General features: G+C 37.9%; 1 protein-coding gene across 1 annotated transcript; it reads right to left on the bottom strand.

The window, feature by feature from the left end:
* Positions 1–11,009: 11,009 nt before the first annotated feature.
* On the bottom strand, positions 11,010–11,924 carry LOC147436658 (uncharacterized). The gene is given in 1 exon segment (XM_086487884.1): positions 11,010–11,924. A coding segment is annotated over 1 exon segment (915 nt).
* Between the last annotated feature and the right edge of the window lie 6,227 nt (positions 11,925–18,151).

Raw genomic sequence — 18,151 nt, 5'->3', positions numbered from 1 at the left:
TACTCTCAATCTGAAGTAACTCTGACCAGTATTGGCTTGTCTCAAGAACACCTATACAGCGGTGAAAAATGGCACCCATTCCTTATTTATAAAACCCGGGGTGGTAAAGAAATCACCCAAAGTCTGGGCGCCCATACGTCAACTAGTTGCCCATACAACTGGGCGGTTCCTCTAGGATAAAAACTATATCCTAAGTAGAATCCACAAAAACAGACATGCACGGGATAAAGACTCCACGTACACAGAGGTAACCGACTCATCCATGGTTGATTCGCCATTACTCATCACCTAGAGTAAAATATTCTAAGGAATCAGAGGTGTTTTGACACAAGCTGTCTTAAGGATGATCAAACATTCTTTCCTAGATCAACCAGTCTTAGCCCAAACAATTCTTTCCTAATTACAAACAATACGCGTTGGTTTCTTGGAAGTTGCCTTCCGTTTTCGGTCAGTTATTTGTTTTCTGATTCTTACATACTCTTGACGTATGCAATGTTAACTTATAAAAGAACTTAAACTATTTAAAGACTTAATTGAATAAATGAAAACACACCTGGGACTGGTCACGCATCTGCTACTACACTGACGCCTGAAGACTCTCCTTCGTAGGCCTAATACTACGCCCAACCCCATGGTCATGGGATACCCTAGTCCTTTTGTGTGTTGTATCTTCCTCATCGGATTGAGGATTTCCTCGGGTCCACTTCGGAGCCATAGTGATAGCCTTATAAAAGGATACATAATCGATTAGAGAATTAATTGAATAATATTTCTTATTTCTTTTACCCAAAAATAGGGATTTTGGACTAAGTAAATATCTTTGAAAAATATCTGGGTGAGTTATTTTTTCCTCAACTTCCTAATAGTATTATTGTGCTCCCGTAATTATCCCATAATTATCGGAGCTATTTTACTAATTTCTCTATTTAAATTCTCTTCAAAAAAATCCTAATTTGGCTTTAGTAATTTATGAATTACTTATCTGTGCTATGTAATTATAAAAATTAATTCACTGATTTTCCTTTCAAATTTAGGATTAAAATAAAATAATATTAGCTAAGATAATTAGCAAAATTGATTATATGGACTTAAGATAATTATCTTGACTTTTTAATGCTGCTATACATCTCTCGTAATTACTATGTAATTATATAAATTAATTTACTTATTTTCCTTTCAAATTTATGATTAAAATCAGATAATATTAGGTAGGATAATTAGCTAAACTAATTATTTGTACATGACCTATTTATCTTAGGTTTTGAACAATGATTTCTACCTCTATTAATTACTATGTAGTTATCCAAGTAGAATAACTAATTTTCCTCTTTAATTTATGCTAAAAAATAGACAATTTTGGTCTAATTAACTAGATAAAGTAATTTTTTGTGCATGCCCTAATTATCCTGGCTTTCTAACATTGATTTCTATCTCTAAAAAATACTATATATTTATCTAAGTAATTTAACTAATCTCCCCCTTCACTTTTTAGCTAAAATTAGTCTAATCTGACTTAGATAAATAGCTATATTATTTTTCTAAACTTAAGATAATTATCACAACTTTTTTACCATGTAAACTAACTTTGATAAATAGCACATAATTATCTTACATGTTTTTCTAATTTTCCCCTTTAATTTATGGCTAAAATTAGTCTAATCTGACTTAGATAAACATCTATATTATTTTTCTAACATCAAGATAATTAGTACGGCTTATGTAACATGTAAAATAACTTTGATAAATAGAACATAATTACCTAAACATGTTTTTCTAATTTTTCTCTTTAATTTATGACTAAAATTAGTCTAATCGAACTTAGATAAATATCTATATTATTTTTCTAACCTCAAGATAATTATCACAAATTTTTTAACATGTAAACTAGTTCTGATAAATAGCACATAATTATCTAACATGTTTTTGTAATTTCCCCCTTTAATTTAGGGATAAAAACAATTTATTTCAGCTTAATTAAATACATAGATTAATTATCTGTTAATAAGTAGTTTACCCTGTGTTCTTAATAGTATTTTCTAATTGTGATTATTAACTTTAGAATTTTTGAGCTAATTAAATAGGTTTTCCATCAGTTTTTTGATTAAAAACAACTAATTTCTGCCTAATTAATTACAAAAACTAATCAAAAAATTAAGAGATAATTTTCCTACCATCTTGAGAGTCTAATACAGCTCTGATAATTGTCTTATACTAATCTAAGTAATCAAAAAACATCATCTTAATAAATAATTAGATCAATATTCCTAATCTTAATCTAAGTAATCAGCAAAATATTAAGAATTAAGAGAGTAATTTAGAGTGCAAATAAGTTTAATCTTCTTAATTAATTGGATTACTTAAGAAAATATAGGTAAATTAGCATAATTTTACTAATTAAAAAGAGATTAAGCTAATTACCGTGGATAATCAACTAGAGTTTTTGCTCTCTAGTGATTTTTGAGTAGAGTTCTCTCTAAGTGAGAGAGAAATGGCCAGGACTCCGAGTCTGATTTTTTTTGTGAAGAGGGAGGGCCTATTTATAGGTTTTTTAGGGTTCACCGGCTGCTTTTGGCAGTTACTTGCACATCAAGGCAGAGCCCCCAGCCTTCCCCTAGCACCATCTACTGCTAATTCCAGCCTGGGCAAGTTCATTAATGTCCCACACAGTCCCCCCAGATACACAAAATCAAATTTTTGCTATTTCTGACCTTTTCATGATTAATTTTGGAAATATCTGTAATTATCTGCAAATATGTAGGAACTTTATGATAAAAGTCTTTTGCAGTAATGATTACCAAAACCTTACAATTTATCTAATTAATTTAATCCACAGTGTAAACTTCTAGGGCACATAACTATGCCAGTTTTTATTGGAATTCAGTTTTGAAAATTTCTAACTATAGTAAAGTCATGATTACGGTTCTAAAAATACCAATATTTGCCATGGTTGGACAATTCTACATTGCTTTCTTAACAAACAGATTAATTTGATTAGGCTTTATACAATTTCTAAGGTTTTAGAAACTGGAAACCTTACAGGGGAAAAGACGTTGTTTATGGATTCTAAATTTGTTAATGGGATTTCATCTTTATGTAAGGAAACAACTTTCATTAGAATCCTTGATTTATCGACCTGGCTTATGGTGTATGACCCTTATAACCACAAAAAAATGGATGGAGGACTTCCCTCTCTTCTGTTGCTCGTATCTCTACTATGTGGAAATGGAGTAGGGTGTCGTCAACGGAAAAGAAAAAGAAACGAAGGCCATCTATCAAGTTGCCCCAATCTTCTCATGGTTGGGGACCTCACATGCTTCCTCGCCCATGGCTCCAACCTCCTCAACTCCTTCAATGGAAGAACTCTCATACCATGCCCCCAAGCCGTCCCATTTCCTCTAGAATTGACAAAGTCGAACCCCTCACATCCACTTCCTTTACCTCTCCACTAACCTGCACATCTTCCAACTTCTTACCATCTGCATTGCACCTCGATCAAGGTGCTTCAAGTAGCTGTGTTCATGCGTGCTCACTGACAGACATCTATGTTGCTACAAGCTTCTCTAGAGTTCTTTAAGGGGGATTGGAATGGAGTGATCTTTTAGAGCAATCTTTTTATAGATATTGCTCAATTGACCAAATCTAGTGAAAAATCTTGCTTCAAAGAAAGTTTTCGGAGCGAGCTTCTAGATCAAGCCTTTTTTTTCTCTCTCTCCCTCTCTCTCTCTCTCCCTCTCTCTCTCTCTCTCTCTCTCTCTCTTCCTCTCCCCTCTCTCTTTCTCTTCTTTCTCACTCCCCTTATGTCTCACGCTACCTCTTCTTATCTCTATTTCTCTCTATCTCCCACTCTTTGAATCTCTCTCTCTCTCTCTCTCAATCCCTCTCTCTACATCTATCTTCTCTCTCTCTCTCAGTCTCTCTCTCTCTCTCTATATATATATATCTCTCTCTCTCAATCCCTCTCTCTCTATATCTATCTCTCTCTCTACCTCTATCTTATCCTCCTTTTTATACCTCTCTCTCTCTCTCTCTCTCTCTCTCTCTCTCTCTCTCTCTCTTCCTCTCCTTATCTATCTTTATCTCTTCCTCTCTCTTCCCCTCCTCTCCTTATCTATCTTTATCTCTTCCTCTCTCTTCCCCTCCTCTCCCCCCTGACCCCCCCCCCCCTCTCTCTCTCTCTCTCTCTCTCTCTCTCTCTCTCATGCAGTCAGTTTTGACCTAGTAGATAGCAATTTTTGATTTAGTAGATAGCAGTTTACTCTTTTGATCATGGCTTCTTTATCCAAACTTTGATTTGGGTAATCTATAGCTTCAATCAAAGAGCACAAATGTAAAATAGAAAATTTTTGAATAAATAAAGGCTTTTCTATAGTAGCATTTTTGAAGTAAACAGGTTTGGTTAAGTTGACTTTCATCTCTTATTTTATATACAATGTCTTCTGGCACTCACAAGGGTTCTTCTTCTTCAACAAGGTCCATAACCATTGTAGAAAAAAATCTCCCAAGTGTGGAGATAGCAACACAACCACTCATCCAACAACACCGAAAACCATGATTATGGTATACTTGGTATCGTTGCAAGAGACTATAAATAAACAAGGTGCATACATAAATCATTTGCAATGGATAATGATACACTAAGGGTTCTTGTTGTGATAATGTTAATCTCAAGAGGACAGTTGAGATGCAAGCGTTTGATGCAATTTGAAGAGGAAGTCAAGGAATGTGAATGCTCTCTTGTGGAGTTGGATGCTTTGAAGGAGCACATGAGCAAAGTAGAGTATGACCATGAATTGAAAGAGGAGAAATTTGACACCATGAGCCGGGATGTATGCGACATGAAACATGTAAGAACAAACAAGTCTTGGACTGATGTATGTGGTAACAATGTGGTTCCTAATTCTTCTCTCATGCAAGCTATGACCCAAACAAATAATTTTGAGAATCTGGATGTAGAAGAGTGAAAGGAACGAGAGCGACATTCTAAGAACATTGTTATTCCTAAAAATTCATGCAAAGAAATTAGAGACACCTCCTTCTCTTTCTGTTGTTATCAAATATTTCTTCAAAACCCACTTTGACTGGGTAAGCAAGGAGCTCCTCGCTTGGAAGATTCGCTGCCCAAGGAGGAGGCAAGTCCCTCGAGAAAATAGAAATGCAAGACCTATGAGCCCGAGTTATAATTGAAATATGCTTTTGAAATACCCATGGAATGTGGGGGTTGGCATAGATGAACTAACAAGCAAAGACAATGTTGTACTTCTTGTTGAAGCTTGGGAGCACGATATAAAGGATTAATGGGTTGGAGGATAAAATGTACATTCATGGATATGGTCATCGAATCTCAAGTAATAAAGAGGGCAAGGATAGATAGTATGTATGATTAAGAATGGATTGGAAGATTTTGCATCAATAGTGAAAGATGATAAGCATAAATGTTATGTATGGCTGAAAATTATGACACCAAGAAGAGCACCCATTTTTATAGTCTATTTTGCTACATTTCTTATCATCAATCTCCAAAATTACAGTGATGAGAGCCACAATGGAGATCCCACATTGTGGCTGGGAGAGAAGTGCGTAGGTCTAAGTCATGGATAAAAATGTGAGGGAAGCAAGTTTCAATGTGACCAAAAGTTGAGCACTCTAGTAGTGTGTGGTTCTCAAACTCTTGAACTTGCAGTAAGCATAATGTGCACAATCAATTTGAAGCTTCTCAATTTCTCCAATGCCCTATCTTGCATTGAACGGAGTGTAAGCTAAGCTGAATGGTTGCGATGGTGCATATCATTGACAAAAGGATAGGCTCAAGCATGTAAAAAGTGAGTACATTTTCCTCTTTCAACGAAGAATGTGGTTTTGTAGGTGGGGGAAATATGGGTGGTGTAATGTATGAAGTGTGACCCACCAAATGCCTCCCAAACCGTAATACATTGGTGTTGTAGAAAAGCATCATTCACTTGGGACTCTATTGAGGCATATGTAGCAAGTGTAATGCATCCTATCTCCCAAACCACTTCTTTATGTCTTGTATCAATCTCGTGCTCACGATCTTGCTTTTATGCACCTTTTGAGCTTTTTTGCTTGCTTCTTATGCAATTGTAGGAAGTAGCATGAGGGGTTTTGACACATCTTTATTATGTATTCCAAAAACCTTTCCATGCCCATAACCACAATTGGACGAGATCTCGACTAAAGATGTAGGAGCATATATGGTGTTTGTGTCTTAACTTGGAGAAATTTTGCAAGAAAACTCTTTTGGACATTCTCAAACTCTTTCCAACTATACTTTGGGATTCTCTTTCCCCACACTTCAACTCTATAAAGAAGAGCCGGTTTCACCAATGTCTCAAAAAGGTACTTCTTGAGAACGCAATGCTTGATGCTCGCTTGATGTTTTCCACATTATATGTTCTCAAATTCATAGTACGCTCTCTTTTTGGCTTCCAAAAAACACATAACACATTCATGCCACATGTGATTGGCCGGAACCTCAAGTCCAAGGTAGTTAAAGCTCTCAACAGCTTGAAATGTCTCATTGTTGTACATCCTTATGATTGGGTTTCACAAGAATAACCTTTGTTTTGGATTCATTCACAATTAGCCCAGTATGCAAGAAATTTTTTTGAAGGACACCATATACTTTTGTGCATCCTCTAAAGAGTGCGCTAGAAGCACTACATCATCCACATACAATAAAAGCATGATTACCGCATTGCAAATGGTGACTTCTTCAATGCATTCTTGCATAAATTTAAGTATATATTTTCTAGTTATTTGATGCATAAAACAAAGAGAGTTGGTGACAATGAACATTATTGTTTAAACTCAATAGTGCTTGCAAAAATTTGAAAAATTCCTCTTTCCATGTGCAATCAACACATCACTATCTCATAGATTCAAGAAATTGTAAGCATAAACTCACTTGGCACATGGAGTTCTTCCATCCTTTTTTAACAAATTGTTACATGGAATCATATCAAAGGCTTTCTTAAAGTCCACAAGGCAAAAATACAACTGCTTGCCTTTCAATCAAATTTCCTCCACGAGAACACAAAGAGTCACAAGATGATCAATGGTGCTATAGCATTGACAAAAATACCCTTGTTTTTGCATGCTTGCCATTATCTTCAACCCAATCACTAAACTTTACCTCCATTATGCACCCAAACAACTTTGCCATAAGAGACCCAATAATTATAATCCAGTAGTTATTTACATTCTTTATATCCCCTCCTTTATGCAAAGGATTGACTCATAGTACTCCAATCACAAGGCATACTATGTTGAAATGAAAGATTGAACATATCACACATACACTCATGTGTAAAATCTCCCGTCCATTCAATCATTTATGGCTTGATACCTTGAAGATCTTTTGCTTTGCGTGTGGCCAACTTTTTGAGCCAACCACACACATCCTCAATAGGGAAAAACGAGGGCATACATGGGAGTGAACTGTAAAACTGTTAAAGTTTCAAGCCTAACACATCCTTTTTAATAAGGTAGAAACAAAGGGTCAATAACGTTGACATGGTAGAATGAGGGCATGGTACCTTAGCATGGTTCTTTGACATCATCTTGGATGGTCATGAACCTCTACATCATCAGCTATACACGTTGGAGGACTCTACAACAACCACCTAGAAAACAATTAAAAGTACCTAAAAGGTAGGAGTAATTTCAGGAGGTCTGCAGGCGGATTTGTAGGGGTGATAGAATCCACCTATAATAATGATCTTGTGGATAAATACAAAGAGATTTTTTTAAAACTCAATATGGACTATAGTGTGGTTAGAGCGTTTAGCCTAATTCCACTCCTACCATTTCTGTTGTAAGCGCCAAATTGTTTGCTTGCAAAGCTGCAGTCTGCACAAAGGAGCCAACACACCATCTTGGGAGCTACCTACCAAGAGATACATCCATGAACTCCTCATGAAGTGTAAATAAGGAATGTTACCCACTTATTGGAGACTAGTTGTATGGAGAGGAAAGGATCAACATTTGCGTCTCTGTGCAAATGAAGATGAATATACACCCACTCTAGAACAAGCACACACTGGATTAGCTGGGGATCACTTTTCTAGTGAAACCACCGCTAGAGAAATTTTAATGGTAGGCATATGGTGGCCAACACTTTTTGTAGATGCCAAAGAATATGTTCAAAGATGTGATGCATGCCAACGAGCAAAAATACCAACAACGGTAGATAGCATGCCTTTAAGACCAATGATGGGGGCTAGAGATTTTGCAAAATGGGGCATAGATTTTGGCGGACCAATACAACCACCTGCTTATAGAACTCAAGCTCAAAAATATCATTTTAGCTACGGACTATTTGACCAAGTGGGCAGAGGCTAAGGCTACCAGGAAGAATGATGCTAGAACCACAACCTCATTCTTGTATGAGAATGTATTCACAAGATATGGAATTCCAATAGAAATTGTCAGTGATAGGGGAACTCATTTCCTCAATGAGGTAATTGAGTATCTATTGAATGAATTTATGGTCATCCAATAACAAATCCACTCCATATCATCCACAAGCGAATGGACAAGTTGAGCATGCAAATAAAATTCTTAGCTTGATATTGACTAAAGTGGTTAGTTCAGGACGACGAACTGACTGGGAAATGAATCTACATGCTGCTCTTTGGGCTTATAGAGTTTCATCCAAGACAACTTTGAATACTACACCCTTTGATCTTGTTTATGGTCTTGATGCCATACTACCGATGGAATTTCTATTGCCAACACTAAGGGTAGCTAAAGATCTAGAGTGGACCGGATATGAATTGTCAGAGAGGCTTGAAGATTTAGAAAAGATTGACGAACAAAGGCTAACAATTATAGCTCACATCTATGCACAAAAATGGAAGCAAAAATAATTTTTTGATTCACATCTAGTCAAAAAAAGCTTGAAAAAAGGGGCCTTGGTTTTAGTTTATTCCCTTAAGAAACACATTCCCAAATTCAAGAAAAAGGAAAATGGACCGTTTGTCATTGAAGATGTATCTCCAAGTGGAGCAGTTAAGTTGTCCACTATAGATGGTGAACCAATGGCTAACTGGATTAGTGGATGTTGCTTAAAGAAGTACCATTTTCCATTAACCAATGATTTTCTAGAAAAATGCACGCAGCAAAGCAGAGAAGGATTAAACAACAACAGGTTGTGGATGAAGCTCATGAGGAAGCTCAACTTTGAGTACTCAAGAGGAAAGCTGCTTTCAAAAATCAACAAACACCTATTTCCAAACTACACTTTGGAACTAGAACGACTATGGGAATCACAAAATGATGCAGTATCGACGGATGATGAATGGTTGGATAGAATTGACCTTCGGATCACAGTACAACTGAAAATCATAGCACAAATGCATTAATAGATACTGGAGCTCGAATTAATGCAGTCAGTTATTCCACTTACAAGAAAGCTACGAATCAGTCTTTAACATCAGGAATATCTGCTATGCAACAAAACCCCAACATTGGCATTGGGAGTGGTAAACTTGAATGTGATAGTAAATGGATTTTCATGCTCTCATTAATTTATATGCATACCAGATGAACATATGAATGAAACAATGATTCTTAGAATCTCATGGATGCGGACATACAAGGCAATACCAGATTGGGACACCAATCAACTTAAGATATCACCTAAAGGAGAAAAAATCTTAGTTGCAATTTCACCAAGCAAAGAGGAATGGAAAAGAGGTCACTCACAAAAGAAACTAGGGAATAATTGATCTAAGTCAACCTCTGAACAAAAAAATTCTACAAGCAGCATGCAAGGAGTCAGGAAGATTTGGGTACCAAAAGCACAAATCAAGGACAATCTGTCTCAAGTTTGGGTGCTCAAAAACTCATCTACCATACTGAAGGAAGTTTCAGATCTAACAACTAAGAGAATTTTTTTTTTTGGAAGAGAAACTAGAATTAGATGGGTTTGGAAACCAAAGGAGCCTTTATCTTCTCCACAAACTGTAAAGCCGATGAATCAGTGGAAAGATAAATCTCAAAAAACTCTACCACAACAGTTTATCAACCGAAAACCAAAATATCAATGGAGAGTTAAATCTCAACAACCACCATCATTGTTACTTACAACTTAGGAAATTAGTTTGCCAAAGCATCCAGACTATACAATCAGGCAAAGAGCACATAAATTACAAAATTTGCTATTTAGAAAACATCAACAAGATACCTTGACCACGAAAACCCTTGAGTTAACTACTTCAAGACCCAACTCTTGCAGCACATACTGATTTGAATTGCATTGAACTTCAAAGCATGGTGAAGCCAACCACGGTTATGCATAGACACGATTGTTCAACCCATGCACACAATTGTCCCGGAATACTCCATCTAGGAGGGGTGGAAGGAAACTTCATTAATTAAGGGCAATGTTTGAAGAGGGAGAAAAAAATTGGATGTTAATGTGTGTTGTTTTACAAAGCTACTTAATAATGCCCTTAAAAATAATCAACAGGGAAATTTCAATAGATAAAATCTCCCCAATGTGTGTAAATAGTGTATATTGTAACATACTGTTACAGGAGAGAGACTAGACCAAAACTAGACCCCTCATTCATTAATCCGTCATCTCTCTTATAGCAAGAGAGGTTGGTTACATGCCAAGAATGTACTAGTGTCCTCCCACACTAGGTGGTCGGACACATGACCCACACGACCACACACCACACCTCCCCCCTTAGGGGAAAAAAGATGGACACTTTTTTAAGACTGGACTTGGGACTACCTGGGACTAAGGATCTGTCACTTCCAATGCCTCATCTGGGGGGAAGGACGTACATCTGAGGGACTAGACTCGACTAGACAAGAAAACCTCCCGCCATAGGCAACACACTAGGTTGCTATCCCAATGTGAATGGCTAGACGAGGAATGACTAAGACATACAATCTCCAATCCACTTTAGAGTTTGGTGTGAGTGTGTTTTGCTTTATTGAAAACCAACTACATGCTAGATCTAACGTTGAAAAGAGTATCACTAAACACAATGAAAAGTTTTTGCTTCAAGATCTCGCTGCTCAAAACAATCACGAAAATCCAAACGTAGTAACAAACTTGTCATTCCCTTGCTGGGTGAAATAGTACTCAGTTCCGACTTAGTGAGAGGAACCACCTCATGATCTGCTATCATCTTGAGCACCTTAACCATAGAGGAGGTCTTTTCCAGAATGTTGATAGAATCACCAAGGAAAAGAGGAAGCTCAGGAACCAGCGTAATGTGATGTGCATGGGCAAGGAAAAGAGAAGGAATGACAGAGGAAGCGAAGGCAGAAACAACAGCATGCCTCTTTTGGCCATAAACTCCCTGGCCAGCTCTATGAGTGCCACCACCAGAGATGCTGACATTTGTCATCAGGTTGTCCACACTGCCCTTCTCTAGCAAACTGGCCAACAATGCAAGCCAATTGTAATGCATTTGAATACCTGCAGCTTTAACAGGAACTGCAATTTTCACTGTAGTAGCAACATGCTTCAAAGCAGGCTTCTTTCTTGATGTGGGGGTCCTCTGGATCTTGTGCTCTGACTCCACAAAAGTGGATTCCTAAGACTTGGGTGCCATGGGAAATCACCATAATAGCATAAACTGCAGCGCATGAAACAACAGAAGCACAAGGAGGGCAAGGGTGAGATCATGAAAAGAATCATCAGGGCTGAGGAGCTGCAAAACATAAGCGGTGATGATGACAGTGTAGGAGAATATGCTGCATGAAACAAGCAGGGCTGTCATGGCTGGTGGTGGCAATGACCGATCAATCTGTTTTTCTTGTATGACTACAGTGGACATGGGCATCATGGATGCAAGAGCTGAGGTCGAAGGCTTCGGTGGAAATGGTGACGATGAGCCCTTGTTAGAGTCGAACTCTGACAAACTACAGCTTGCTGGAGCCTCCATCAGTAGTAGCTGCGCCTAAAGAAGAGGTGGCCATGGCGTCTCTAGCTGCGGGGTTTAGCGTTTTGTATCATTTCTGAGGTTTAGCTAGCGGGGCTGAGGGGCGACTTCAAGCTTGAGATCAGGGGTTCGACGATTGTTGCGGAACCTCACACACAACACGAGACACTCCAGCCTAATCGGGCTCTATGGGGTATGCCATCACTAAATGAAGCAAGAAGATGAAAATCAAGAAGACCCTAACTACCTATGCCTATGCATGTGCCCGTCAACTCCACCAATGTAATGTACTGTTACATGAGAGAGACTAGACCAAAACTAGACCCCTCATTCATTAATCCGTCATCTCTCTTATAGCAAGAGAGGTTGGTTACATGCCAAGAATGTACTAGTGTCCTCCCACACTAGGTGGTCGGACACATGACCCACACGACCACACACCACTATATACTATCAAAAATTACATAAAAAAATAGCCCCTTTTATTATTTTCATTAATTTTTCTTGATATTGGAGCTTAAAAATGGACAAATCCACCAAAAAGTAATAAAATAGTGTTTTTCAATGGATTTTCTTAATTGTTGATCCTTTAGTTTGCTTCTTTAGTGCATTTTATTATTTTCTTTGATTTTTTCAATAAACAGGTCAAAGATTAATAATAAATAGCAAATGATTTTAGATGGAGGAACTGAAAATACGCTGATGATCAGGACGACAAGACGGACAAGAAAAGTTTTTTTCCGATCAAAACTACAAACAAACGCGAAAGGCCTAAATTAGGCCGTCAGAGCCTGTTTTTGCAAATTCTTGCAGAATGAGCTAACGAAGTCCGATTGAGGAAATTTTCAAGTCTAACGTAGATTTCATGGCCTATCAGGACTAATAGCAAAATCTGGGAAAAAGTAGTTTGTAAAGTTCGAGTATAGATATCTTAGGTAGCCTAAAATCACCTCATTTCTACTAGCAATTTTTGGAGAGGAGAGCTCTCGACCTTCTTCGCACGTGATTTCCGGAGTCCACAGTTACCCATTTTCAGCACCGTTTCACACGAGATAGGAGGGGTAAGTTTTAAATTCGTCTCTGCAGTCGGATAGCAGGTATATATCTCGAGAAAAACCCTAGAATCCCAGCTTAGAACACAAAAACGACCATAGCGACCTATCAGCTCAACCGAATTGGACAAGATTTGAATTGTAGCATGTCCCTAGATAGTAGAACACTTTCATATCATTAGATGACCATTTGGCAAGGGTCAAGGGAGTTCCCAAGTAAATAATCAGGATTTTTGTTAGATGCTAGAATTGAGTTCTCACTCCACGGGTAGCATATAGACAAGGTCTATAAACAATGTACCTAGATGGAAAATAGTCAAGAAAACCCCTCTAATTACAACAGGAAATAGCTCGCAAACTACAAAGTGTCATAGCAATTGAAATTAACTGTGTCTTGTTGTTTGCAAATCAAAGTGGACATATAAATAATCATTATAATAATAATTGCATAGAGAGATTCATAGCATTGTTATAGCTATTATGCCATGCATAGACTACATTGCAATGTGTATAATTGCTCACAATATAGGTGATCGATATGTTGATTGACTAGCGTGCATTGAAAATCTCATATTATGCATCATGGTTACTTTGATATTGGATGGTTTTTAAATTTTAATATATATTGAAAATAAGAAAAATGTTTCAAAAACTGAACATCAGGTTCTTTTGTTTTCAGTTTTAATTTAAAAGCAATGGAGCAAAATGTGGGCACAAGTGGTACGAAGAAGCCAAAGAATAAAAAAGCTCCTGGCAAAGAGTGGGATTATTCTCACAACATATGCGGCCGATATATGGAGTGGCAATGTAAATTTTGTCACACAACAAAATCAGACAGTGCACCACGTATTAGATCATTTTCTGGGTAGCGCTAAAAGACTTGTAAGAAATGTGAACATTCTCAAGCACCTGCAGTTGCAAAGAGTTTGAGAGAAGAGCTCGCCAAAAAGGATGGCAAGAGACAACAGATACATAGCTTTGTGGCTTTGAGTCAAGAGTTCCCAGAGCCAAATATTAACTCCGTAGATCTTTAGTGACGCCAACTAACCTTGAAGAACAACCTGCGTAAGAAGGGAAAATTCCAGGAAGTGTTTCTTTCAAATGTCACAATGAAGGTGGACTTTGTCAAATGCGTCAAAAATCATTACATCAAAGCTTTCGAGTGCAGTCTCTATAAGAAGCACAAACTGCACTCCCCAAAGCAATATTATTTATTGGAAGTGCTTTGGTCATGATAGATAGCAATCATTGGAAGGCTGCTTGGAAGAAAATCGGTGAGTTTGGTCCAGGATTTTTAGCTCCTTCTTATCATACGATAAGAAATGTTTTCTTGGACAAATGTTACATCGAAGTCAAAGAGCGTGTTGGCAAAATAATACTTCAGAATATTTCGCTTTCAGGATGTACATTGTGAGTGATGGATGGTCAAATGTTCAGAGAAGACCGCTGATCAATGTAATGCTGGTTTGCCCAAGGGGAGAAACATTTATAAAGGCGATTGATAGTTCTGGTGCAATTAAAAGTGACAAATACATTTATGAGGTCTTGATTAATGTAATTAAAGAAATTGGTGCTAAACATGCCATTCAAGTAGTCATGGACAATGCAAAGAATTGTAAAAACGCTAGTAAATTAATAAAGAAGTGTTTTCCACACATTTTTGCCAATGGTTGTAATACGCACAGCTTAAACTTGGTGCTGAAAGATTGGTACACTAGCGAAGAAATCACATGGTCGCCAAAATAATTGATACAGCACATCAGGTTGTGAATTTATCTTGAAACGACAAAGAGTGCTCCATTTGTATAAGATGCGCATGTCAGTGATGTTAAAACTTCCTGTTGAAACTCGGTTTTGCATACACTTTTATACCTTGGAATCACTTCTCCATAATAAATGTGCTGTAATTGACACATTCAATTGCGCGGCCTTTGATGAATGGCAGCTTGAGCAAAAAGAAAAAGTAAAAGATAAAATTACATGTCTACGTGGCAATGTAAACAAGGTTGCTTGGTGGAGGAGTGTAATGGATGCATACCATGTAATGATGCCCGTTATGTTCGTGATCCGCAATCTTGATCAAAGGGCGCCAAACTTGGGCAAAGTGTCGATGAAATGGTGGTCAGTCCAACAGAGTCTTGAAAATCTTGAAGAGTTGAAAGAGTCTGCAGTAGAGAAGGAGTGGCGATTACCATTCTCTGGAAAACATCAAATTTTTTTGGCTAAGTATTTTCATGAAAGGTGGAAGAGCGCTCATAGTCCACTCCATAGTGTTGCTTACATGCTTGATCCAGAGTATTGGAATTTAGATCTGACGTCCAATACAGAGGTGGTAAGCGATTTCTATCACATGGTCAATACGTTCTACTCCAACGTTCAAGACTGAATTGATTGCATCAAAGAAATGAGTGCATTTAGATTAAAAGAATGTCGCAAATGATTTTGTACAGGTAATGGTAAAAGAGCAACCTGCATGAAAGTGGTGGATGATGAATGGTGGAGAGCATTACTCTACCTTACGTCCCCTTGCAATGAAAGTACTCGCACAATGTGCAGCAAAATCAAATTCAGAGAGAAATTGGAGTATGTACAAGTATGTTCACAACACTATTCACAAGAGACTATTAGCAGATAGAGAAAAAAAAATAGTGTATATGTTTTGCAACGAAAAGATATTGAATCACATCGAAAGTGCTAGCTACGAGGAGTAAATGCCAACTTGGTTGTATGATTGTCAAAACAAAGATGAAGAAGATTTCAATGTTGGTGTATCTCAATGTACTGTAGACGAAATAGAAGAGAATTTGATAATAGATATGGAGGTTGAATTACAAGGAGAACCACAACACTCAGACTTAGAACCAAATAACAACTCAACAGATTCAGTATTGCTTGAGAGAGAACGAGTAAATGTCAAAAACCATTGTAAAAGACCTTGTATTCAAATGTTTTTTGAGTAATTACAATGCTTCATATTCGCGATAGTACATAGTTTGTTGATCTCAACTGTGTTGCCTTGAAGTAGCATCTTGCTTATCAAACAGATTTCTAATTGTGCTAGGGGTATCTTGGCGTTGTACATGTGGCTGATGTGTGTCCCTTGTACAAGTGTTGGATTCACTCACCGTGTCAAATTTTGAACGTCCTGACTTAAGAGGTGAATGCTTTTCTCCATCCAAACTTGTGAGGGTTGGGGTGTTTGGGTGGCTATAGAAAGCCGGTGTTATTTTTGCATCTATCTCTGCCAATTGTGTCGTGTAAATATCCTTCTCTCTTTTTAATTGTAGGTCGACGCCTTCCACTATCAATGCCAGCTCATCTCGGGTGAAAGTGACACAACTCTCCCTTAAATAATGAGTGGCAAGAGTTGTCTCCTTTGACGAGAAGTCTACTGGTCGTTGTTGCACAAAGTGAACATATAACATTTTTGCAAAATATAGCGCACAATCTGCATTGTGTAGGCGATGGCCATAAACCTCCAAATAAATTTTCTCAACGTTTTCTTTGATCGCATCATGGTTACACTTCGAACCCTTCCACCTTCCTTTCTTGATCTCTGCGTCCTCACATGGCCATATTGTCTTGATCATATCCTTTGTCACTTCTTTATTGATCTCTTTCCATTGCATGTGGTTTGGATTTGCCCATTTTGAGAGTCGTCGAGCAGTACGCGTCGCTTGTTGTGCCGACATGTCGTGTGCCAGAGACTTCATGAGTTGAAATGCATTAACACCTGCTTGTTGTTGATCATCGGGTAGTGATTGGGTGCCAATATCTTGTTCTTCATCGGCCATTTTCTCTTAGAGCTACAGTCAACAGATAGACAAATATTCAATATCATTGGCAAATATATATTCTCATGATTCAACACTCTCACAACTGCAGAATATAGCAATTTCTCATTCACAGGAAAAGTGCACGGAATCCACTAAATCAAACCACAAAAACTGCGACTAATTAAACCACAAGGCAAATTTGAAATACTGACAGTTAAATGAAAAATTTGAAATGACTAAAGATAATTGACTCAATTAGGTGAAACACTTCAAACCAGATAATACACTTCAATAAAAAATAGAATACCCGGGACAAGACATATGTATATCATATAAATGGTTAAATTGGATAAAATGATGGTGCAAGTTCAACAAGGAGACATTGGACAGGGTTAGGGTCTGTCTTTAAATTTTCTTTGAAAAATATCAACATGTCAGAAGCATTCCTTCTTTGTTCCCACGCTTTTAACTTCATCCAACAATCTACTTTAATTCAAATAGACCTCATAACATCTTCATTCGGGTGGTAAAAAACTTCTTCTGAAAAATAAACTTTTCTGGCTGCACTGCAAAAATCTGCTAGCATGTTGAATAGGTAGCCCAATGCATAAATGTTGCTCCCGCTCCCTTTTGTGTATGCATCTGTGCACCGTGGATCATATAGTTCAAGAGCAATCCATGGTCGCTTAGCCATCTTGGCATTCCATGCTCTCTGTGCATACAAAACTGCTTCGTTCGATTGTGCACTTGGATGCAGATAATTATTTGTTGTGTGGTTAGTCGGTGTTCTCAGCATCATACCCCAGTCAATGATGCTGATGCAGGGTTTATTGGCGCGAGTAAAGTCCAACATTACATTGAACGGGTGCAGGTCACTGTGCACTATACCGGCCGAATGGGCAGCCGCAACGTCGTCAATTAAGGCATGACAAATGGCTGGCACCTGCTAGATCACTACTTTGATGCGCTCCGTGTCTATCTCGCTTACAGGAAGATTCTCTACAGGCAATGACCTCCAGCCATGTTGTAGCATGTGCATGTGTCGTTTGAACAATCCGTGAGCGAATTGTATGCGACACATCATGTCGCCCACCACGGTACCCCCATTGTAGTATGGGAATATCATGATCCAAGGAGCTTCGGTAGTAAACCCAATGCACGTTACAATGGAGGGGTGAAGCGTTTGCATTCCTTGCTCTGTCTGAAAGCTGTCAAATTTTGCCTCTCTTCCTCCCTTGTAACATTTGCCCACATATGTAATGTGGTTTGGAAAAAATGAGATGCCTTTGATGGTGTACAATGTGCACACACCAAAGGAGCCTGCTCCAATCCTCATACCTTCTACCAAGGCTTCGTGAGAGATGACGACAAGATGAGCTCACTTTGCATTCAAAGCAGTGTG

Source organism: Adiantum capillus-veneris, chromosome 18 (assembly GCF_014529385.1).
Source record: "Adiantum capillus-veneris isolate H3 chromosome 18, ASM1452938v2, whole genome shotgun sequence".
NCBI lineage: Eukaryota > Viridiplantae > Streptophyta > Polypodiopsida > Polypodiales > Pteridaceae > Adiantum > Adiantum capillus-veneris.
This window is presented reverse-complemented; position numbering and strand designations above follow the sequence as displayed.